Source organism: Onychomys torridus, chromosome 11 (assembly GCF_903995425.1).
Source record: "Onychomys torridus chromosome 11, mOncTor1.1, whole genome shotgun sequence".
NCBI lineage: Eukaryota > Metazoa > Chordata > Mammalia > Rodentia > Cricetidae > Onychomys > Onychomys torridus.
In genome coordinates, this window is record NC_050453.1 from 22971845 (window position 1) to 22997588 (window position 25744).

At 41.8% G+C, this 25744-nt stretch overlaps 1 protein-coding gene across 2 annotated transcripts in view; it reads right to left on the reverse strand.

The window, feature by feature from the left end:
• Nucleotides 1-10131: 10131 nt before the first annotated feature.
• The window catches only part of Slamf1 (signaling lymphocytic activation molecule family member 1), a 32844-nt gene continuing 17231 nt past the window's right edge, over nt 10132-25744 (reverse strand). For both annotated transcript variants that reach the window (XM_036201849.1, XM_036201848.1), the window contains exons 4-7: nt 22228-22323; nt 18003-18076; nt 11533-11628; nt 10132-10182 (exon numbers count right to left, since the gene is read on the reverse strand). In XM_036201849.1, the coding sequence (XP_036057742.1) occupies nt 10132-10182; nt 11533-11628; nt 18003-18076; nt 22228-22323 (317 nt within the window). The remainder of the gene's footprint in view (nt 10183-11532; nt 11629-18002; nt 18077-22227; nt 22324-25744) is intronic.

Sequence of the window (25744 nt, forward strand, 5' to 3'; positions counted from 1 at the left end):
TCCTTCAAGGCTCAACAATAGTTGCCTTTAGACCTTCAACCAGACTTAAGGCACAGCAGGCTCCTAAAAGGGAGGTAGAAAGTAGACTCATGAGGAGGTGCAGTATGCTACTAAAGAGCTTAATAGGTTTACTAATTCATTCAAGCAGAAGTCTGAGGAACTGAGTGGGAATGGATTTTAAGGGTGTAGGGTAATTGTGGAAAGAACATAAAACTAGATCAGGCTGAGTTTATTGATATGGGACCTCTGAGTAGAGTTTCTAGGTTTAATATGGGAGCTCCCACAGTTAAAAAAATAAATGCCAAACAGCCAAACAATGTGTTTGAATGATTGACTGAAGTATTTGTCAAAAGATGGCCTACTGAAAAGGAGTTGGAGATGCCTGCTTCCCTTGGTTTAGTATTGATGAAGGGATTTTAAGGCTCTGGAAAATTGCAATGCTAGAGTGGATATGCTGTATAAAACCTAATCCTACACAATGGGAAGGTCCAGAAGACATGGCCTTCACTAATCCTTTAAGATACAAAAGCAGCACAGTTGAACAGTTTTGTTGTGGCTCTTTCTCTTGTGCCAGCCCTTAGGAGATGCTGTTGCTCAGTTGCATGAGTTAAATGCAATGGGGTTCACTGGACCCTGAGGTAGCAGGGGCCAGATGGCAGCACTGAATTGACAAGGACAGGGTGATTGTAGTCATCACCATAGGTAGCATAGACAAAGCCATGTTCATAATGGCCTAACCAGTAATGGTCAGCATAGGCAAAGTGAACTTTATGGTGGCATGACTTAACTGGACCTTTGGTACCCACTAATCGATCACAGTGCTTCCAAGCATCAAATAGTTAAGAAGCCTACTGATTTTTGTTTAATCTGCATAAGTGGAAAAATTCTCAAACAAATGAAAGAAAGGCTACATTGGATCATGGCAAAAGAGAATCTTGCCCCATGAATCAATTTCCAGACTTGAGCCAGTTTGCAGATTCAGAACCTTTTGAATGTGAGACAGATAGGTTCTCCTGAGGAAGGACCTTGGTAAACACCTAAAAGTTTTACAGTTACCTTTTCTTCAGTCCTTCCCCAGAGGCTATTTACAAGGGTAACTGTACAATGGGGGAAAGGAAACAATCAGACTTTATGAGGTCTGTTGGATACTGGTTCTAAATTGATACTGATTCCAGGAGATCCCAAGAAACACTGTGGCCCTTCAGTTAAAGTAGGGCTTATCAAGGTCAGGTGATTAATTGGCTTTTGGATGAAGTCTGATTTATGGTAGGTCCAGTATGTCCCAGACTCATCCTGTGGTTATTTCCCCAGTACCAGAATGTATAATTTGGATAGATATACTTAGAAGTTGGCAGAATTCCCTAGTCTCTTTCCTGACCTGTGGAGTGAGGGCTATTATGGTTGGAAAAGGCTAAATGGAAGCCTTTAAAGTTATTTCTTCCAAGAAAAATAGTGAACCCAAACCAGGATGGCATCCCCGGGGAGAACTGCAGAAACGAGTGCCATCATCAAGGACTTGAAGGATGAAAGTGGGTGGTGGCTGCCACCACATCTCCCTTTAACTCTCCTATCTGGCCAGTGCAAAAGACAGTTGACTGTCGAAAACTCAATCAGGTAGTGACTCTGAGCAGCTGCTGTAGCAGATGGGGTGTCCTTACTTGAGCAAATTAACACATCTCCTGGAACATGGTATGCAGCTACTGATCTAGCAAACGCCTTTTTTTCTCAGTACCTGTCCATAAGGTCCACCAGAAACAATTTGTTTTCAGTTGGCAAGGCCAGCATTATACCTTTATTGTTTTGACTCAGAGATATATTAATTCTCCATCCTTGTGTCATAACTTAGGGATCTCAATCATCTGTCTCTTCCATAAAATATCACATTGGTGCACTGTACTGATAACAATATGCAGATTAGACCAAGTGAGCAGGAGGTAACTAGCACTTTGACCTCATCAGTAACCAATTTGTGAATCAGAAGATGGGAAACAAATCCAACCAAAATTCAAGGGTCTTCTACCTCAGTGAAATTATTTGAAGTCCAGTGGCGTGGGGTATGAAAGAATATTCCTTTTGAGGTAAAGGATAAGTTATTGCACCTGGACCCATCCACTACCAAGAAAGAAGCACAATGTTTAGTATCCTAATTGGATTCTGGAGAAAGCACATTCCTCACTAGGGTGTGTTTCTCTAGCCCATATACCAAATGACTCAGTAAGCTGCTAGCTTTGTGTGGGCCTGGGACAGGAGAAGGCTCTTCAACAGATCCAGGCTGTGGTGCAGGCTGCTCCATCATTTGGACCATATAATCCAGCAGACACAATGTTATTTGAGGTGTCAGTGGCAGATAGGGATGCTGTTTGAAGCCTTTGGCAGGCCCCTATAGGTCAATTACAGAAGAAACCTTAGGATTTTGGAGCAAGGTTCTACCATCATCTGTAGACAATCCTTCTTCCTTTGAAAGACAGGTCTTGGTCTATTAATAGGCCTTAGAGGAAACTGAATATTTGATAATGGGACACGAAGATACCCTGCAACCAGAGCTGTCCATCATCATCTGGGTGTTATGTGACCCACTATAATAGCTATTCTTGGCTGTCAACTTGACTATATCTGCAATAAATTACAATCCAGGAATGGACAGCACACTTGTGAGAAATTTTCTGCTTTGTTTGGAGTGGGTGAATCCACTTCTAGTCCAGATCTTTGAGGAAGGAAGACATGCACCTTTAATCCAAATTGTGAGTCAGGAAGATAAACCTTTAATATGGGACATTCCTTCTGCTGGTAGTCTATATAAGGACATAGAAAGAAGCTTTTGTTCTTTGCCTGCTTGTCCTCACCTTGCTAGCACATCCATTCCTTCACTAACATTGGAGCCTACTTCTTCAGGATTCCTACATATACAGAAGACCAGCTGAGACATCAAGCCTTGTGGAGCTGACAGCTACTAGATTCTTGGACTGTCTGTTCATAGCTAGCCATTATTGATTAGCTGGACTGCAGCCTGTAAGTCATTCCAGTACCCCCCATATATAATATATAGTAAATCTATATATCTATATCTATCTATCTATCTACACACACACACACACACACACACACACATATATATGTATATATATGAATCTTTCTATATCTGTCTATCTATCTATCTACCTATCTATCATCTATCTCATCCATATATACATCTATAGCCTCACAGGGTGTTCTCTATGATCACTTGACTGAGGAGGAGAAGACTAGAGCCTAGTTTACTAATGGTTCTGTGTGTTGTGCAGGCACCACCCAGAAGTGGACAGCTGCAGCATTACAAACTCTTTCTGGAACAACTCTGAGAGACACTGGTGAAGGAAAATCGTTACAGTGGGCAGCACTTTGGGCAGTAAAAACAGTCCTACATTTTATTTTGAAAAATAAATGGCCAGATGTGAAACTGCTCAATGATTTATGGGCTATAGCTAATGGATTGGCTGCATGGCTAGGGACCTAGAAAGAGCATAATTAGAAAATTGGTGAGAAAGACATTTGGGAAGAAGCATGCGGATCTCTCCAAATGTTTGAAAGTTGTGATGATACATGTATCCCATGTAAATGCTCATAAAAAAGTGACTCCAGTTGAGGAGAAGTTCAACAATCAAGTAGGTAGGATGATCCTTTCTGTGGGGAGTCAGTCTCTTTCCCCAGCCACTCCAATGGGCCCATGAACCAGGGGCCATGGTAACAGAGATGAGGTTATGCCTGGACTCAACAACATGGACTTCCATTCACCAAGACTGACCTGGCTACAGCTGATGCTGAGTTCTAAACTACCAACAGCAGAGACCAACACTCAGACTCAGATATGGTACCATTACCTGGTGTGACCAGCCAGTGACCTGGTTGTTGCAGGCTGATAACATTGGACCACTCACTTCATGGAAAAAAAATAACACTTTGTCCTTACTGGAGTAGATACTTATTCTGGTTATGTATTTGCCTTTTCTGAACATAATAGTTCTGCCAAAACCATCATCTGTGGACTTACAGAATTCCTTATCCACCATCATGGTATTCCACATTGTATTGCTTCTGACCAGGCAACTCACTTCACAGCCAGAGAAGTGTGACAGTGGGCCAATGATCATAGACTCTACTGGCCTTACCATATTCTCCACCATCCTCAAGCAGCTGGCCTGATAGAAGCATGGAATGGCCTTTTAAAGACACAGTTATGATGTCAGTTAGGTGGCAGAAACATGGAGGGTTGGGGCAGGGTTCTCCAGAAGGAGGTATACTGCTTTGTATCAGTGTCCAATATAGTTTCTCCCAAAGCCAGGATCCACAGGTCCAGAGATCACAGGGTGGAAAAGGGAACAGTTCCACTATCAATCCTAGTGAGCTACTAGGAAAATTTTTGCTTTCTGTTCCTGTGACCTTAAGTTCTGCTGGCCTAGAAGTTGTTGTTCTAGAGGGAGGAACACTTCTGCCAGGAGCCACAACAAACATTCCACTGAACTGGAAGCTCAGGCTGGGCACTTAGGGCTTCTAATGTCCTTAAACCAATAGGCTAAGAAAGGAATAACAATATTAGGAGGGGTGATTGATCCAGATTTCCATGGGTAAAACTGGATTGCTTCTCCACACTGGAGGTAAGAAAGATTATGTGTGGAGTGCAGGAGACCCTTTAGGGTGTCTCTTGGTGCTACTGTGTCCTGTGATCAAAGTCAGTTTTAAATTACAACAGCCTAATTCAGGCAGGATGTCAAAGAACACAGACCCATCAGAAATGAAGGATGGGTCACTCTTCCAGGAAAAGTCAAAGCCTGCTGAGGCTCTTGCTAAGGGTGGAGGAAATACAGAATGGGTAGTGGAGGAAGGTAGCTATAAATACCAGCTAAGGCCTGACCAGTTGGGGAAATGAGGCTTATAGTTGACATGAGTGTTTCTGTTGTATTTTGTTACAGATATTTGTGTTTTATTTCCTCAATTTCTTTATCATGCGATGTAACATAATTTAAGAGAATATTAATAGTTATCATATTTAAGTTTGAGATACTAAAAGAATGTCCATCAAGGGACATTGCCGCCTGCTCTAGATTTATAATTTATCTGTAGTTGTATGAAGAATAATTATATCATGTTAGTCATAATTATGACCTGGTTAATATATAGTGTATTTGGGATTGTGCATGTTATATCATGTTTAGGCACTTTAATGACCTGGTTATTGTTTTAATTTGAAAATTAGTCAGAAAAAGTAGATATAATTGTGTGTCAAATTAACAAGGGGTGGACTTGTGATGTCTGTTCTTGGTTTTCAAGAATATTCTTAGACCTTTCTATTCACAGCCAGCCATTGTCAGATTAGCTGGACCACAGCCTGTAAGTCATTTTAACAAACCCCCCTTCTATATGTATAGAGAGATTCAGTCTATAAATTCGGTTACTCTAGAGAACCCTGACTAATACAGTGTGTTTAGTTTATTACAAGCTAAGGAAAGGTCTAGGGGTCAGTGGTTCTCAACTGGATATTTTGCCCATTTGGCAAAATCTAGTAATATCTGGGGTCACTGATTTTTTTTCATTGCTGGGGTTCAGATTCCGGGCCTGAGACCATAGGCAGTGCCCTACTTTGAATAATATCTTCACTTGTAGAGAAGGGGGGAATAGAGGAGATGCTACTGGCAGTTAGTGGGTAAAGCACAAGGATGCTGTTAAATGAGCAGCACAGTCCATAGTGACAAAAATTTGCCCAGCCCCAAATGTCAGTCGAGAAATCTGGCTCCAGATTTCTCTACAAGGGGAATTTAGGATGGGAGTGTGTGTGTGTGGGGGGGGGGGGAATTCACAGAAGGGGATTACTGTGGCAGTGACAAAATCAAGCGCTCTTTAGACAGAGTTCTGTCCTCTCTAAGGAGGTGGATCCTGGGTTTTAGCAGAGGGAGGGGCCCTGGGCTCACTCTTGGGGAAGAAAAAGCCTCACAACTCATGCTACCAAAGCAGCCACTTTAGGTGTTCACCGACAAAGCTACGGAGACACGGGCTGTGAAACATGTCCAGACACACTGCCATACTAAGACAGGTAATACTAAAGTGAGCATCTCTTGGTGGATTAACTATATTTTATTAATCTTCCAAAAGTAGAACTAGAAACACACACCTGTAATCCTAGCAATGGGAAGGCAGAATCAGGGGACTGGGATTTCAAATCTGACATGGGATGCATAGAAAGATTTTTTTTTTTAAAGTGGGAGAACCATAAATTTTAGGGGGGGTTATGAGCACCAGTGTCTCCCCAGCCAACCTGTAACCATCACACGCAGGCTGTGCCACTCCAAAAGAAGCTGAGGACTCCACCCAGGCATCTGAGCACTAGCCTCTTCAAACCGAGAATGGGTCTGTTCCTTCTGGCTTCTGCAGAATTCAGATGTGCTTGGTCAAAAGGAAACAACCTTGGAAGAGAAACACGGGGAATTCTGTCACTGTAGCCTCTGCTTTACTACTGTCTGCCTGAGGGAAAGGTGAGCTTGACTCACTCAGGGCCATTCTGGGAAGATTGAAGCACACAAGTATAGTACTGGAAAGGGTTCTCTTCCTTTTCCCCTGCAAGCCAGGTGTGGGATTTCTGGGGGTGGGGGAGGAGGCCAAGCACTGTTGGATGGGTGGCCAAAAAGAATGCCTCTAAGACATAGCCTCCATCCTCAGCGAGGTCTGGAGTCTAGGGGTTCAGGAAAGTTTGGGAATGGAATCTCCTTCTCAGTGTCTGCATCTCCATCAGGTAAAACTCAGCCACAGGAAAAACCCAACTGTTAGGAGCTGATCTTCTAGAGCCATCTGAATTGCAGTAAATGAACGAGAGCTCATAATTATAGACTTTATGCACCCCCATTCTGAGTAGCTCCATGGTTTTTCAGAACAGACAGCTAGTCTTCCAGATATAATATGGTTGATGCACACATTGGCTCACAAGCAGCTGTGGTTGTCTGCATAAGACCTGCATAAGATCAAACCAGTCAAAATTCCACCATGGAGAGAGGGATCTCCCAAAGCTCCACCCTTAGCTGATGAGTTATTGACAGTTGATGGCTACTGAAGGAGCAACTACTCTTCCTTAGAGCATGTGTCTGCTGATAGGTTGCCCAGGCCTCAGTGGATGACTCCACACCCATTCTCACATGGTAAGCACTAACTGGATTCAGTAATAAAAAAGGGGACATTGAGTCAGAAGGAAAATGGGTTCCTAGGGGAATTGTAGAAAGGCAGTTGAGATGGATACAATCAAAATATGTTGTACAAATATGACATTTTCAACAAATTAATGAAATTCTTTGGTCTAAGATTATACAAGGGGCATATAGTGAATATGAAGGGCATATTTTTTGGTCTGCCTGGCATCTAATCCTCCCTTCTGTTTGGGGAACTTTCTAATTCATAAAAGGTAGAGTTTTCCAGCCACTACAAAAGTAGAAGCTTCCAGATAGCAAATTTTGTAAGATGAGGACATGTGAGCTAGGGTTGGCCACTCTGGAGTTTCAAACTTGGAATTAGAAGCTAGAGATGAAAAGATGAAGGAGGGAGCAGTCATTTTGGTGGTGGACAATGCAGCAAGAACAACCACTATTATCATGTCGTTAGTGCAGCAGAAGCAAAAGGCAGTGAGTGGTCTATGCCCAATGTTGTAGACAATGGTTATAAAATAGTGGCACCCAGTGTAGCTTTGTAATCCCTAGTAGAGTAGCTTTGCAATTTTACCTATGGCCCTAACCACAGCCTATTCTTCCTTTACCCTCTTTACTTTCAAAGGAGTGTGATAGCTATTCTGGTTGTTAACTTGACTAAATTTGGATTGAACTACAATCCAGACATGGAGGGCACACCTATCAGAGATTATTTTTGCTTGAGTGAATCCACTTCTGGTCTGGACCTTTGAGGTAAGAAGAGAGACACCTCTGATGCAGATCTGAAGTGGGAAGACACATGCCTTTGATCCAGATCTTGAGGTGGGAAGACATGGCAGAAGGACACTTTTGCTCTTTGCCTGCTTACCCTCTCCTTGCTAGCGTATCCATTCTTCCACTGGCATTAGAGCCTACTTCTTCAGGATTCCAACATCTACTGAGGACCAGCTGACACATCTAACCTTGTGGGCTGAGCAACTGCTGGATTCTTGGACTTTCTGTTCACAGGCAACTACTGTTTTATTATCTGGACAGCAATCATTCTAATAAATCATATATATATATATATATATATGTATGTATATATATACATATATATTCATTTTATAAGTTCTGTTACTCTAGAGAACCCTAACTAATAAAGAAGGTTTTTCAGAAAATCCTAGTAGTTATTTGAACCAACTGACACATTTTTAATAGGTTTTTTTCTTACATAAAAAATCCAAAGTTAGCTTTTGTTGATTATAATTAGAAACACTTTTATAGAAGTTGGTACCACCAAATAGGATACATGGAGCAACATGACTTACACTGTAAATTTTCTAAATACAGAAAGGTACAGGGCAATGGGACATCAGAGTTTTGAGCTGGGCAGTTGGTGTTCTTTGTTATGCAATGATACAATAGGTTTTCTTTCTTTTTTTTTTTTTAAAACACATGTGCAGGTATATGTAGTGTGTATGTGTATGTGTGTGTATGTGTGTGTGTGTGTGTGTGTGTGTGTGTGTGTGTGTGTGTGTGTGTTGCATGCATGTGAGTGTATAGGTGGGTGTGCTTGAAAACATCACAGGAGGATGTTAGTGTCTTCCTCTGTCACTCTCAGGGGACTTGACCTTTATGACAGGTTGGGCCCCCTAACCAGTGAGGTCTTAGGACCTGTCTGCCTCTGTGTTACAGGCACATTCAGTCATGCCTGTCATTTTACATGGATGCTAGGAGTTTGAACCCAGATCCTGCTGATGTCAAAGCAAGTACTGCTATCCACTGAGACCCCTCCCTAGCTCCACAATAGATATTTCTTAAAGTATTTGCCAAAGTTGTGCAAGAAGGACAATAAGTTGAAAGATGGCCTCTCTGAGGGCAGATAACATGAAGAAAATAGGATTTTATATAGAAAGACCTTTTCTGCCTACAACTTGTTATCTAAGTGATTGTACATACAATCATTTGAAACTGTTCAATCAAAATAATTTAATTTTCTATTTGAAGATAAATTTAGTATGGAGAGGTATACAGTGAATAGGAAGTACCTGGTAGACCTACAGTTCCACAAGAGGCCTGGGTTGTAAAATGGGCTTAGAACAAATAGAGGGAGAATCTTGAGGATCCAGGGTTTTTTTTCTCAAGGGAGTAAACAGAGAACTTAGGTTCAAAAGTCCTTTGAAGAAGTGAAAACCCTCCGTGGGACAAGTTCCTCTGAATATCCCAGGTTACTTTATCACAGCATTACCAAACATTTGCTACTTTGATGCAAACAGAAGGCTGTCTGCCGAGAACTACACTCAGAAGAACTACACTCTGAAGAACCTCGGATGGTTTCCATCCTGTTGTTCAAAGCTTTCGACTCCAAAGTCGTCTTTAGTCTATTGACTTACTAGCTTGAGTTTTGCAAATAAGATACTGGTTCTTTTATAAAATGACCCCAGGCAACAAAGAATTCATTCTTCTTCCCACTTGGTTTCACTCCCTCTTCATCCAAAGGTGAGAGAGAAACCGAGTCACAGAGGCTTGATCAGGTCTTGAGGTAATCAAGATCAGCTTCTAGAGTAAAGTACAGAGAGCCAAAAATGAAAACATCTCCAGACTTTGTGCCTTGTGCTTAGCCATCTGAGACAGATGTTTCATGTCCTGGCTTTTTGTCTTTGGGTTTTGTTATCCAACCCAGCATAGAGTGAGATGTCTGAACTCGCATGATCTATTTATCTGCTACAGCAAAGATAGAACGCTGTTATCAAGGGATCTCTGTTCCATGTTGGTGTCAGCTGCAGAGCAGGCTGACTACTTGGGAAGCCTCACTTCCTTGTCTACTTCACAGGTGCGCCTGTGCAGATCTATCACCAGGGAATTGTTTGGAGAAGGGTACAGATGTGCGGTGTCTGTCACGGAGAACTTGGAACTGAGGGCCAAGTTCAGTGTGTACTTTGATCCTTTCTTCTTCCTTCAACAAGTCCTTTCACTGGGTCTCTGGGGGTCAGCTCTCTGGTAGTGTCACACTGGCATAAACTGTGGTGGGGTTTGGTTCCTGTGGGCAAAGAAGAAGTTCATGAGTGAAGGAATGGATAGGAGAGGTTCACAGGCAATGAACGAAGCAGCATTCCCTGAGAAAAGGAAAGGCGTAGGGTTCACAGCTTTGGGCTTAGAGTCTATCACAGTCTGGCATTGCTAAAGCCAGCACTCAGCTCTCCAAGTGCCTGCCTGCAAATGGGGCTATATCTCTCTTCCAAGCATACATGTGCTGTCAGGGAAATGAGAGATTTGTCCCCAGTTACCTGAAGACTGGCCTTGACCTGCCCTCCCTTCTCTTCCCTCTTCTTCTCCTTTGGAAGAAACTCCATTAAATCAGGACATCCGCCATATCATTCTCTGCCACATTTTCCCCACAGGATAGACCAAATCTTCTGAAACTGGAAGCCGAAAATAATTTCCCTTCAAGTTGTTCACTCAGGTATTTTGGTCACAGGAATATAACAGACCTCTCTTAGGGCAAGGAGAATCAGAGGGGAAAAAAAGACAAGAGAGCTCACATCATGGCAGATAGGAAACAGTAGAGAAGGATACCAAAAGAGACCAGAGAAACATATATCTTCTTTCAAGGACACAATGGGTAAACTCCTCTCTCCAGCTAGGCCTTACTGCTTCCTCACAGTATGATTGTATTATGAGTACATCATGGATCAAGAACCTGTTAATCAGGTAAGAACCCTTACCATCTATTGACCCTGGAAATGTCCTCACAGACACACCCAAAGGTGTGCTTTACCAATTTCTTAGGTACCTCTTAATCTAATCAAGCTGACAATCAAATAACTTAAATGTTCTAATTCAATAGGGAAAATTTACAAAGAAGATTGTACTAAAAATCACCTGTACTAAAACATCACTAAAAAATACCCATTATTGAATATTCTTCAGCAGTTCTTTTCTCTCTCTCCATCTTCCTCTTCTTCTACTTGCTGTCATTCGTGGGGTACAGTTTGGGGAAGCCAAAAGAGGTCTAAATTATTGAGTTCTTATAGGGGCTAGTGAGATCCAAATGTGGATGAGAGAAGTGGTACCTGTTCATTGTTTTTTAACAAGCATGCCAGATGTTTTAGATATAGTCCTTTGATGACTCTCAGAGAAACACTAGTCAGTGGATAGTGGCTCACAGCCTGTGAGCCTGAATGAAGAATTTTTGTACAAGTCCAAACTAACCATGACTCCAAGCCATTCCTTGCTGCTTGTGTGGTCTAGACTACATTCCTAGTCCACAGCTCACCAATATGATTCACTTCAACTCTACCCTAAAATAAATAAACAACAACAAAAACCTTCATCCCCTTCTTCTCTGCCTCTCACCAGACATTCAGTGAAGAGGAGCAGAGATGCTCACCTGGACAGACTCTGGGGCAGGCTCTGTGGCAGCCACATAAATGGTTGTACAGGGGTCCTGATCTGTCAGGGCATCATCAAGTTTCTTCTCTGGAGGCTACAAGAGAAGCAAAGGAAACAGATTAGTTGAGCAGAAATATGGGTCCCATCCAACTTTCCCCATCCAGCTGGGAAAGCAGTTCAAGTTCAGAAGCTCCTTAGCTGACTGTTGTGACTTCCTCCCTGAAAGTTGGGATTCTCCCAAACTTCCCCAGAGTTCACTTTGCTAGCCACTCCCAGAATGACATCTTGGGGCTTACAATCTTCCAAGGCAACTTCATCCCTTGTTAGCATCTCAGAAAAGAGATGTTCATCTCAATCGCTGTACATTTTCAGATACCACAGTTTGTAGAAAAATGTAATTTAATGAAAGAATTTGGATTGGGGGATGAGACAGGTGAAGAGCAGATGGAAACAGTTTATTAATCAACTTTTATTCACAGATGCACCCTTTGCTTCTCCTCTTGGTTGGGAGAATTTTAGGGTGACCAGACATAAATGTAGGGATGAAAGGTGGGGTAAATAACCTAAATGTTCTAATTCAATTAGGAAATTTTACAAAGAAGATTGTACTAAAAATCACCTGTACTAAAACATCACAAAAAAATGCTGTTGAATTTCCCTTTACAATTTTTATCTAGGTATAAGGAATTACTTTAAACACAATTTTAACATTGTAGCACATTTTTGTTTCTCATGTCTTCAGTTAGAGGCACTGATTTTCACATTTTCAGGGATAGCATATTGGAGCTACATTAGGTATATAACTTATTTTTGCTACTCTTTGTGAATGGAAACCATTGAAATAACAGTGTAAGGTAGGAGCCATGGTAAGTCCTGAAGTGGTTCCTGCCAGATAACCAACAGTTTAATTTTCTGTGTTATTATGTTCTGTTTTTGCTTTTTGAGACATGGTCTCACTGTGTAGCCTTGGCTGGACTGGAACTCTCAATGTAGATAAAGTTGGCCTCAAACTCATAGAGATCCACCTGCCTCTGCCTCTGAATGCTGGAATTAAAAATGAAGGAAATTGTAAGGATGTGGGTAAGTCTGTACATATTGATATGTAAAGCAATAATGTCTTATATATTTAAAAGACATACAAATTTTAAAAAACAATAAAATAGAACATAAATCAAGATGAAAAATTATAGTGTAGTTAAAGTCTTGTACTGGAGTCTAAAGAATAAAAGGAGCAAATGTATGTTAGTAAGTCAGGGATGTGCTGGACAGTGGTGGTGTATACCTCTTTGGGAGACAGAGGCAAGTGGATTCCTTTAAGTTTGAGGCCAGTCTAATCTACATAGCTAGTTCTAGGACAGACAAGGCTAGAAACCCTGTCTCAAAAAACAAAACAACATCAATAAAAAAACCACAAAACCACAAAACCAAAAAACAAAAACTAGAAAGGAAGAAGTCAAGTATGTATTTTATAATATCTAGGATAGCCACTAAAAATAGAGAAAATAGTTATTTAAATACTAGTACAATACAGAATAAAGTTGAATGATAAAAATATAATTAAAAAATCCTCCATCAAAGATACTCCAATCTCAGAGATTTTCACCAAAAAGCTCTGCCAAATATATAAGGGGAGAAATATGATCAATCCCACCCAAACATTTCCAGAGAATCACAGAAAGAAAACACATCCGTTGGTGAGCTGAACTGCAGCCACCAAAAGATACATGCCACCAGAGTCAGGGTGTGCCACTGTTTGGCCTTCAGGCCTAGGCAGAGGTGTAGATAAGATATATAAGGTCAGAATGTCAAGGTGAGGTGACTGAGTCAGAGTGGGCCCACATTCAGAGTAGGAAGGCTGTCCGTCCTAAGTGATGGAAAGGAGAAGGCAGAGGCCCAGACAGGAAAGTTGCGTGAAGATGGAGGCAGAAATTGTGGTGCAACCACAAACCAACAGCTGCTCAAGTTTGGAGTCGCCAGATCACACTGAGGTAAAGGCTTATCCCAAGAGATCTCAGAGGGTTTGGGGGCCTGCCAGTATGTCACCTTCATTTTGGATTTGTGATCTTCAGGACTGAAGTAAACTAAATTCTTGTTGTTTAAACCACCTCGTTTGTAATGATTTGCTATGGAAGTCTAACCTAAAGAGCTCAGCCTCATCTGTTGGTAAGGTTAGCATAATCATGGCATCAAAACCTCATGGAGTCATTATGAGGAAGAAGGATGACAGGCCAGTTTCACTCAGAAACTAAGTGAGTGAGTGTGTGTGTGTGTATAAGGCACACTTTGAACAAAATGTTAGGGAGACAAAATCCAGCAATATTTTAAAGGACTAACTAAATTTGTTCTACTCCAGGAGTGAAAATAGGTTTGACTCCTACAGAGGCAGATAAATGAGGGAAAACTAATCAGAAGGTTGTCTCAACATCTCTACAGGTGCAAGGAGTGTGTTGATAATACAGGACATCAGCTTGTGATAAACTGACCAAGAATAGAAGACAATTGTGCCTCACCCGTCTCTTCCAGCACTGGAACTGCCAGCAAGCACTTTAGCACTGAGTTATACCTCTAGCCCCAGACAATACAATATTCTCTCTCTCTCTCTCTCTCTCTCTCTCTCTCTCTCTCTCTCTCTCTCTCTCTGTCCCTCCCTCCCTCCCTCTCTCTCCATTTAATTTTTGAGGCAGGTAGGTAGCCCATGTTGATTTGAAACTTTTTACATAGACCAGGCTAGCCTTGAATTTGCTATCCTCTTGCGACTGCCTCCTAACTGCTAAGATTATAGGCATGGACTTCCATGCCTAGCCTGATAATATTATTTTCAATTTATCTTATTTTTAATTATATGTGTGTGGCAAGGAATGCTGACTTGTGTGGAGGTTCACATACATGAGAGCAAGTGCCTGCAGAGGCCAAAAGAGGGCATCACATCCCTGGAGCTGGTGTGGCAGGTGGATGTAAGCTACCAGACTGGGGCCTGAACCCAAGTGCTCTACAAAAACAGTATATACTTCTAGCTCTTGAGTAACCTCTAGGCCCTGACAATATGTCCAAAGCAGTAAAAAAGCTCACTAAGAAAACTTCAGCAACTATATGCTTAATGATGGCGTAGTAAAGTCTTTCCTTTCAAATCTGGAGTTTTACAGGAATGTCTGTGTCATTACTTCTGTTTACCATCATGTGTGAAAGCCCAGCCAGGGCAAAGGAAATCGGGTAGGGCTATGTGGTTTATAAACAAAAAAAAAAAAAAAGAAAAAAAGAAAAACCAACTCTTTAGAGATGATACAGTGGTATAGGAAAAAAACAAAGTCATCTGCAAAAAATGCAAGAACTCATGAATCAATTCAACAGTGTTTCAAATACAAAGTCAATATTTTTTAAAAAAGTATGTCAATAGTAAATAACTAGAAACTAAAATTTTTGAAAAAGGTAATGTTGACAATATACCAAGGTATAAAACTCCAATCAATAAATTAGAATGATACAGTCTTATTTGGAAAACTATAAAACATCATTTAGAGAAATAAGACTTATAGAAAGGATAGAGAAAGATTCAAAATAACAAAGATATTTCCTCTCCTTAATGGTCTATTTGGTGCTAATTTCCATTCTAGCAAGATTTGGTGAGAGGAGGTTTAACAAACTGATTTTGAACTATATATCAAAGCACTAGAATTGGTCAAGAGCTCTGGAAGAAAAAGAACAATTGGGAAGACTCGTTTTTATCAGTTATCACAATTTATATCTTTAATCAAGACAGTTGAGCCAGTGGACAATGGAGCAGAACACAGAACATCAAATAGAACTGTGCATACATGTACCCTCAAATTAAAATGAATAGGACATACAGTCAGGGAATATTCTGTGCAACTATATCCATGAGGAAAAAAAATGAAACTTGGCTCTTCTTACATCAAACTCAAAATATTTCCCAAGTATAAAATAAATATAATAAATAAATGTGAAAGAGGATGCCAGAAGAATATTTTTATTACCTAGGACTGAGAAAAAATTCTCAAACAGGTTATAAGAAGTCATAACTGTAAAGGAAGAGGTTAACAAATTGCTCTAGCATGACATTAAGAAATGTTCTTTAGCAGTAGGTCTTGCTGAGAAATTACAAAGGAAATCCACACATGATATGGATCTAACCTCTAAAGGGCTTACCTCTAAAATGGCTTTTTGGTTTATACTAATTTGTTAAAAAGGTCTAAAACTAAAAGGTAAATGAGTATGAGATTTGAAAGTTGGGTGATTTTAATATAACATATGAAAAATTGTTACCAGAAAAACAAAGCCATAATAAGACCCTCTATTAGTATGGATAAAAGGTCTGGCCAGGCGGTGGTGGCGCACACCTTTAATCCCAGCACTTGGGAGGCAGAGCAAGGCAGATCTCTGTGAGTTTGAGGCCAGCCTGGGCTACCAAGTGAGTTCCAGGAAAGGCGCAAAGCTACACAGAGAAACCTTGTCTCCAAAATAATAATAATAATAATAATAATAATAATAATAATAATAATAAATAAAAGGGGGGGGGCTGATAGTAAAAAATTTTGGCTAGCATGTACAACTATTAAAACTCATTTATGGGCTGGAGAGATGGCTCAGCCGTTAAAGGCTAGGCTCACAACCAAAACTCATTTACTAGGAAAGTAAATTGACACCCACTTTGAAGAACAATTTGGTCTTAAACAGTCAGTTGGAGAATCCATATACTTCTCAGTATGTGCCCAATAAAAACATGTAGACATATTCACCAGAAGACATTCATATGAATTTCAGTACTGTAATTTTCACAATGACCTTAAACTGGAAATAGCCAGATGCTTATTAATAATCAACTGGAATAAATATATTACAAAACAGCATATTTACACATTTGATAAGCCAATGAGAATGTACGCATCCTGAGTTCAAAGACATGCATGAATTTATGACCAGATGCCAGAAAAAATACTGACAGACTCTATTTTTATGAGACTCAAGAAAAGAAATATATCATTTGTATTTCTAGAAGCCAGGATAGTGGTTATCTCTGGGGAGGAGACAGGGAGTTGTGGTACAGAGGTTTTCTGGAGGAACTGGCCATATTTTGTTGCTTCATGTAGGTGGCATTTTATGGTGGAAGACTCAAATTGAAAGACGCAATTCCTTCTCAAGTAGGTCGATAGGTTTGATGCAATCCTAACTTTTTTCATTTTGTAATTCTTGAGAAGCAAATTCTAAAAGACACACTCCGTCTCAGCTAAGCAAACATTTAGGTGAGAGGGTGCCATTGGGGGTTCTCACGTCTTTAAATGGAGGTATGTTCTTAATAGGAGTCTATGATGATTGTGGTGATTTGAAAGAAAATAGCCCCCATATGGAGCGGCACTATTCGGAGGTGTGGCCTTGCTGGAGAAAGTGTGTCATTGCGGAGGCAGGCTTTGAGGTCTCATATATGCTCAAGCCATGCCCAGTGAGACAGACCACTCCTGTTGCCTGCATATCAAGATGTAGATCTTTTCCTGCTTCATGTCACCTGCATGCCGCCATGTACCACTATGATGATAATGGACTAAACCTCTGAACTATAAGCTAGACTCAATGAAATGTTTTCTTTTATAAGAGTTGCTGAGGTCATGGTGTCTCTTCACAGTAAGAAAACCCTAAGTAAGACAATGATGTAATAAACCCATCAGACCATCACAGTCAGCAAAAAGAGATCTGCCCAGGACTGCCTTCTGGTCCTCAGAAATGAATTTATGAATGAATTATTATGCAATTATCTTTACTCAAGGTTATGTTTCCCCCACCATCCCAAATAGCCCAATTATGAGCTTAAAACCCCTTAAAATTAACTATATCTAGAAGATAGCAGTACTGAATGAGGATCCTATAGACTCCCAATCTCTTACTGCTAACACATCTGTTCCCTGACTCCGTCATGTCTCATGTTCTCCCATCACTCCCTTCTTAGTTCAGTGGTCATGCTACTTCAGTTTTGTTTCTCTCTCTGCTCCATTCACTACGTCACCTTTTGTTTGAACCACACACTGAGTGGAATCCTCAAGAGCCTTCCTTCTCCTTCTGATTGTACTATGCAGATACCTTCATTTGGATCAGGCCAGCATGCCACACAATAGCCTTTTCACATCTCCCCCTCTTTTCCCAAGTCTGCACCCTTCAGGAAGGGAGTCTGAGGATATACAGTACAGACTCCTAGAATGCCAGAGCTGCAAAGAGTCCACGGTCATGTTTTTACAAACTTCATCTCATTATTAGGAAGAAGCACATGACCCAGATTGCCCAGTGTTTTCCATTATTTCAAGCAATATAGAGTTCTAGTGATACAGGTTCAATAACTTTTCGGGGAGCTCTTATTCTTGACTTCTGCTTCCCTAATTCCATCTACTCTAGAACCCCTGCAGAACCATGGATGTGTTCAAGGTGGCCCATCAAGACACACCTCAAGAAGAGTGTAGAACTTACCCCTGATTTCTGTACTTGGGCATAAATAGTTAGGCTCTTTTCTTCTGCTGGAGGCTGGCAGTGGTTTTTTTTACCTGTAAAGAAGCACAGTGGTTACCTTCCACTAGTCCTCAGTGTGAGCCCCCAGCTCAGTCCTGTCTGGCCTTTACTCTCCCCTTTCTACTTACTTCCCCCAGCACTGCCACAAGAAGGATGCACTAGCTCCCAGCCTCTATGCACTTGTGTATAGCATTGGATTGGTTACTTCATCTGACTAAAACTGTGTCCCTACCATCAAAAGGCATTAGAAATGCCTTTCTCATAAGACTATTGTAGACATTAAATGAGATAATATCTGCAAAGCGTTTATACCAGTTACACTAGCAGAGAACAAATGTCCAGGATGTGCTGCAACTCCCGGCTTTGGATGCTATTTAATTGCGGTATAATTCAGTTACTTTAATCTCTATTTTTGTGTGTTTCTGCTCCCCTAACAGGGTTCTAGGTTTTCTGAGGCCACCGCTAGCTTTTTATAGTGCTTCTCTTATTCTCCATCTGGTAACATGTTGCTTCACTCACAGCTCTCTCATCTCCCTATTTCTGGAGGGCTTGCTAGTGTGTGTGGGATGGTGCTGTAGGGGGGTTGATCCACTTGGAAATGTCTGGAAAACAGTTGAGTGGTACCATTCTTCTGCTCACAGTCTAGAAAACCAGCCTAGAGCCTGGGTTCTCTGCAAATTGATGAGTTGTGAAGCAGTTTAGTTCTTAGCTGACATTTCAGTTTTCCTTTTTAAATGATAAAGAAACTCCTCATCATAAAAAGTCAGGTTGGATAGAAATACATTAGGCTATAACATATAACTTCTTCTCCCTCATTTACCAACTCCATTTCATTCCCAGAAGTAACCAATTAAAAAAGTTTTCCATATGTCCATCTCTGGGCAATCGAGTACTTTCTGTGAAGACATAAATGTTCCCTCTGCATAGACTAATAGCCACAAGTGGCGAGCTCTTGAACTGTGTGACAAGTGAAATCGAGAAATGGCTACTTAATAGTAGTTCAATTAAATATTGGATGGCGCAGTTTTAGATACAGGATTTAAGTTATAGGTTTTCCTCTTTTTTACTCAAATGGTGCCATTCTACTCACATGTCGCTATAACTTGACCTTGTAACTTCAAATGTATTCAGAAGGCTCTCCATGATGCCACAGTGGCCCTCTCCACCTTTGCTAACACTGAAACACTTTCCTTGCATGCATCACACCCAGGTGAGGATAGGGAAAAGAAGGGACTGACCTGCACAGGACTTTCAAGGGACTGTTGCAAGATCTAGGCCGAGACCATGGAAGCTCAGCCCAGAAGAAACCATAGACTTTAGGACAAACTTGCTTAACTTCATTTCTCCTTTTCAAAAGCTGGGAAGCACACCACTGAGAGAATAACTCTAAGAAGTACACTTCGGTTTGGAGGAGAAATACCTAGTCTTGTAATGTGAGTGTGGTGGAGGTGCCAGTTGAGGGTGTGGTTCTTGGTGAGGAAATGATGGACCGTTCCTGGGGAAGTTCAAGGAATTATAATGAAATCAGTGTGATTTTCCTCGGTGGGTATGGCATGCCTGATGGTTCTAATCTCACTAGTGTGTGTGTGTGTGTGTGTGTGTGTGTGTGTGTGTGAGAGAGAGAGAGAGAGAGAGAGAGAGAGAGAGAGAGAGAGAGAGAGAGAGAGAGAGACAGACAGAGACAGAGAGAAAGAGAAAAAGAAAAAGAAAAATTGGAGGGTAGGGCTCTCAGGTTCTCAGAAGCAGCTGGGGTAGTAGAAGGGTGCGAAGTATTTCTATGAGATACTGTTCTTTGATTTCAGATCCACCTAGTGTTCAAAGTGAGACCTGCTTACCCAGCCCCCTCCTAGGTGCAACCTGGGATACAAATTGAGACTAGACTCCCAGATCAGGCCAGATCAGGGTGGAGTTTAGAATGGGTAGGACTGTCCCAATAATAAAAAAGACCACTGAATCAAGATAGTTTAGATTCCTTCTCTCTCTCTCTCTCCCTCCCTCTCTCCCCCTCTCTTTCTCTTTCTCTCCCTGCTTCCCCCCTCCCTCTCTTTCTCCTCTTTTTCAGTACAGAAACAGATTTTGAGGAGCCAGCTCAACTTGACTCTAAGTCAGCCAAGTCTTTGGATATAATGAAAAAGATCTGAGCCCTATATCTTAGCCTTAGAAATAGCATTAGCATTTGCTGTGTTGCATTGAGCAGGTTAAATCATCTCAGTGGGGTTCTTTACATACTGTAGTTGTAAAACCAGAGCATAAACCATTTCTTTTCTTTCTTTTCTTTTTTTTTTTTTTTTTTTTCGAGGCAGGGTTTCTCTGTAGCTTTGGAGCCTGACCTGGACTATCTCTGTAGACCAGGCTGGCCTCGAACTCACAGAGATCCACCTGTCTCTGCCTCCCGAGTGCTGGGATTACAGGTGTGCACCATCACTGCCCGGCCCATTTTTTTTTTTTTTTTTTTTTTAGCTCTCACATGAAGCAACAAATTGTCTAACATGACATTAACTTCAAGTACTTTAAACCTGCTGTAAGTACTGTTTCTAGAATCTCCTGGGGTAGTCCTCTGTGGGGCTTAAGACTTAAACATTGACCCACTGACATCAAGAGATTTATTTGTCTAAAGACGTATGTGTGTACATATGTGTCATCCAGGAAAACCGCTGTGTGTTTTCTGCAATACCACCAAAGGCATAATATCCTCACTTTGCAGTTGGTGGAAAGTTTGCTTGGTTACACAAATCATTGGTGGCAAAAATCTGCATTTGGATGTTGTCTAAGTCCCACGTGTTCATTTGTTTATTTTGGGATGGGGTCTTACTATGTTGCTCAGGGGTTGTGTAGAATCCACAGGCTGGAGTGATCATCCTGCCTCAGACTTGCAAACAGCTGTTGGTATAGTATAGACTTGTCTCATTGCACACTGCCCAATGTCCACACTTGTGACTAGTGTATTCTCCGGGAGATGAACTTGCCAGAACCACCTGAAAGCTCTTCAGAGTCAGGCAGCATTCTGGAGAAGACACCACCACACGTTGCCAACAGAATCTCATGAGCAATGTTTTGTGGTGGGCGCAGCAACTAAATGTAGATTTTGGCATAGGTTTGCATGGCACTGGGTTACAAGGTGTAAATGGTGCCTGGAAACGTTGGGGATGTGTTTTGAGGGTGGGGGAAGTGGGCTTTGGTGGGGAGGGAAGTACTGCTCCCTCAGAGCTCAGCCATGCGCTGAGCAGAATGCAGTGCGGAATGTGTGTGGCATGATAGCATACCTTCGCTCGCTAGGCTAACGTGGGAAACTTCATCTGTTTTCTCAGCCTCATTTCTCACTGTTTTCTCATAAAGAAAACTAAGTGGACCCACTCTCAGACCCTAAGCTCTCAGCAGAAGTTTTATCTGAATAACACACCCCTCCCCCGCTGTCTCGGTGAACTCTTCGATGGAGGAAATGAGATAGAGGTTGGCTTCTGTGCTGTGCTCCACATCTTATATAAGCAAAACCAACCTCACTGTGCTGAGGTAAGGGCTTTTCTGAGAAGACTGTGTGGATCACACTGATCTGCTTGAGAATGGCATGAGCTGTCTGTCAGCTTGGTGATGAGACAAGCGGAGTGTTCTGTGCCCCCCCCCCCCCCCCCAAGGGAAGGCCAACCAGGGTGTTTGAGTCAGGATGCTCTCTCTGATCCAGATGGGTGAGTGGGAGTCAGTATGGCTGAGGGTGCGCATGGCCCCAAAATAGTGAATCATAGGACAATTTGGAAGAAAGATCAAGCATTTAAACTTGGAACCACAGCCTTACCGCTTTTAGTCCACCCTGGGACATGTTTCATGGATCCAAGAGTTCTCTGAATCCTCTTCTCTAGTAAGTATCAGTAGAGTGTGCCTCCTGTTTCGATTCCATTAGACTTCTGTATAAGTCAAACCTCAGTGCTGAATTTAAATTATCTGCATAATGTCTTATACATTAGACACTTGTGGCTCTTTCCTCTACTGATTCCCTTAACCTGGTATAGGGGCTCAACAGACTGGAACTGGGTAGAATTGAGCGAGGATGTGTTGAGTCAGTAGTTTTAACAGGGGCCCAGGCAGAAAGCTATAGTGACGTTGAGTCTGGGCTTAGAGTGAGAGCGACCTGTGCTTGTCTGTTCTGCTCACCACTGGGAGCCCAGTAAGAACCCCTTTTTGCCAAACCTACCTTGTTTTTTCAGCATTATTACTGCCGTGGAAATCAGGATGATGATCATAATGACCACTAACAGGATAGCAGTGTGTAGCATCCATGAGCTTGATTCTGAGAGAAAAGTCAAAGGACAATCTCAGATGCACTGTGGGTTTAAAAATACCCCACCCAGAAGTGAGAAGACTGGGCCTCGTGCTCTGTTTCCGTATCTGCCTCCCCAGGGAGACATTTGTTTACATGGCTCTAGAGACTGGCTTTAGACCATTAAGATTACCCTCACCTCACTTACCCTGACTTTCACATTTCTAATTTCATAAAGATGTTTCTAAATAAAATGCTTTATTTTTCTCCTTAACAACCACTTGTCTAAAATTAACTTGCCTTCTCTCTCCTAAATCAACCTTTTGCCCTGCTTCTCCATTTTTAAACTTCTGAAGTCTTATGTATCCATTTTTGGTAAAAAAAAAAAGGATGTGGTGGTCCCGTGTGCTTGTCCCCATGCCCCCAAACTATTCCCATGGGACAACTGGGAGGAAGAGACCTGCTTTTCTTCTTAAAAAATAAATACAACAGTGCTATTATTGCCTTCGAATGCAAATGACTGTGTCGAACCCACCAGACCTGGACTAAAAGCAAAGCATATGGCCTTTCCTGTCTGTTGTTGTCATCTTTTAAACTGGCGAAGCTAACTGAGGCTTGAAACCACAGAGCCAAATTCTGTAGCTTTCTCTCCTCTGGCCACTATGCCCAGTCCTTTTAAATCAAGAACACAACTTTGGAAAAGAGTGAATAAGGCCTTTGTCTCAATCACCAAGATATATGGCTCATGCACATAGTAGGGGCCAGTTGCCAAGTTCTTACAGTCAGATGCTTTAGATAGTGAATTCTGTACAGTAATGTATTTAATCAGAACAATGCGAAGGGATGGGCACTTTTATTATTTCCATTTTATAAGCAAGGAAACGGCATGAAGAATATGAGGAACTAGAGCCAGGAATAGGAGAGGAAGCATGGCTGACTACTGAAGATAAGCTGCCTGGGAGTCAGAGAGACTCCTGGTCTTGGAGCGAGCAGTGAGGTCCCATTTGAAGCACCAGGTTTCTAAGTAGTGACACCAAGTTCTAGTGTCACCAAAGAAACAAATGCAATAACAGGTCTCAACACAAATACGTAGGGACACTTTATAAAAGTGAGTGTGAAAGAAAAGCAGGTTTGAAAATACCCTCCCCAGAAGTGTAAATACATACAAATAAACAAACGTCCTGGTTGTTGAAACTTTGAGGGATACGTCAGAAGTTGAAAGGAAGGACTAAGTGGGTTGGGAAGGAACAGAGTGATTGCAGACACAATGTTTATAGAACTGTCAAGAATACAGACAGAAATCCCCCAGAACTGATAAAAGGCTCCAGCCCGGCAGCTACTTAGTAGTTTCTTTCTGGTCTTGAAAGAATTCTTTTCTTCCTAGACTCTCCATACTAATCACAAGGAATCTCATAGCAATGACAGATTCTCTTCGTCAAGTAAACTCTGTTTTAACCCTGCCAAATACCAACTTCAACAGCCTTGAGCCAAAAAGGAGAGAACCTAGGTGTGGTGGTCCATGCCTCTTGTCCCACCACTTAGAAGGCTGAAATAGCAGGACTGGAAGTTCAAGGGCAGGCCGGGCTGTGGAGTGAGACCCTGCCTTGAAAATGAATAAATGAGTGAATGAGGAAACATGGGTAAGCAGAGAGTTGGCTTTGGATAACATGTGGAGTGTGAAGGCAGCTATGAGCCGCTCACTCTGCATGACACCCTGGATGGTACATGATGGCTGAGAACCCTCTTGTGTATGCATGTGCATGTATGTATGTATGTATGTATGTATGTGTGTGTGTGCGCATGTGTGTCTGACTGGAAGTCTGATTGGCTCAGATGCTTTGCTGTCAGTACTAGGGACACACAGAGAAAACTCCCCAGTCCAAGGAGAAAAGCAGGGGCAGCAGCCTGAGCTGCTTTCAAAAACCATGGTGCTGGTCCAGCAAATCGTGATAGTAGCACTTCCTATTTTGAGAGAGTTCCTCTTTCTTCTTCTAACATATGTATCTTGAGGAAGTCTATAACAAAAGCTGACTTAAGACCAAACACCTCAACCATTTATATCATTTCCAAAGATAATGTTTCTTCTAAATTTCCTATGAGATTTACAGAAAGACCAAAAACCAAGGTGATGCCTCTGAAACTGGAGAATAACAGATGACAGACTTTCCTGGGGACTTGCTTGCCAAATCCACCTTTCTTACCTCCCCAGGCCTTCTGCTGGCAGCCTTGCTGCCCACCTACTCACATAAGCCAACAACTGCAGGCACATGACTGAGGCCCCCAGTGTGCTAACACCAGGCCTGTGTCTTCCCAGGATCTCAGGAGGATGAAATCAACCTGCTGCCTGTATCTTGTGATGTAAATGACCAGCTTCTGTCAGATATGAGAGGCAATCTGGCCATCATCCTGAAAGATATTTTTAACAATTCTAATTTTTCCCTTTGCCTTTTAAAATATGTATGAGTATATTGGTGAATTTAAAAAAATAAGACTATTGGCTTAAAAAGAAACTTAAAGGAACTGTACAGAATGCTTAGTTTGCCCAACCCACTCATTTCACACTGAGGAAACAAGTATACAAAGCGTTCCAGAAGATGTCAGTGGCACAGCTTGGAAGGTGAGAACTGTAGATTTTGAGGTTTGTGACAGCCCTGGAGTTGGGAGTCCCACGAGGCAAGTAGCTACAGACTCTGATGCCTGGGAGAGCTAAGGCCAGCCTGTCTCTGCACCATCTTCTGATGCCTGGGAGAGCTAAGGCCAGCCTGTCTCTGCGCCATCTTCCTTCTACACTCTACTCCCCTTCCTGACGAGGCTTCAGCGGTCCACCACACCTGCTCAGGACCTATGCTCAGGCCACTCTTCCTTCCTCAATGTCACCTTTCCTGAACATTCCAGCCTCATTCTGTCCTCTCCTCAAGACTTCAGCATCACGTGTAGTTTATGTAGAGCCTGTGTTTTTCCACCATTATCTTTGCAGTGCAAACCATTTTAACTGATGGTATTAGAAACCAGACAGATGGGTTCAACTCCATGTGTACTAATTAATAACTGTGTGTCTCAGAGAGTCCTTCATACCCCCCAGGCCTGTTTCATCATCAATAACATGAGCATAAAAGTATTTAGTTCACAGGGCTGTTCTGATGAACGAGCACAATAATGTAAATAAAGTGTTCAGAGCAATGTCTAGAATCCATCACATGATCCATCAGTAAGTTCTTAAGGAAAAATGAATTTGCTCTCAAGTGCAAAAGCATTCTCCTCATTGAAGCCCAGAGGTGCTGAGTCCCATCCTATCATTTGGTTATGGCTTGGTCTTTCCACCTGAGTAGCAGGCCCCAAGGTGCTTATACTTCATGTTCACCTGCTTGGTGGTATTTGCTAATCATGATATTTATATAGAAACTATCAAGGACTTGAAGCCCTGAGGAGTTCAGACAAATATGGACACAAT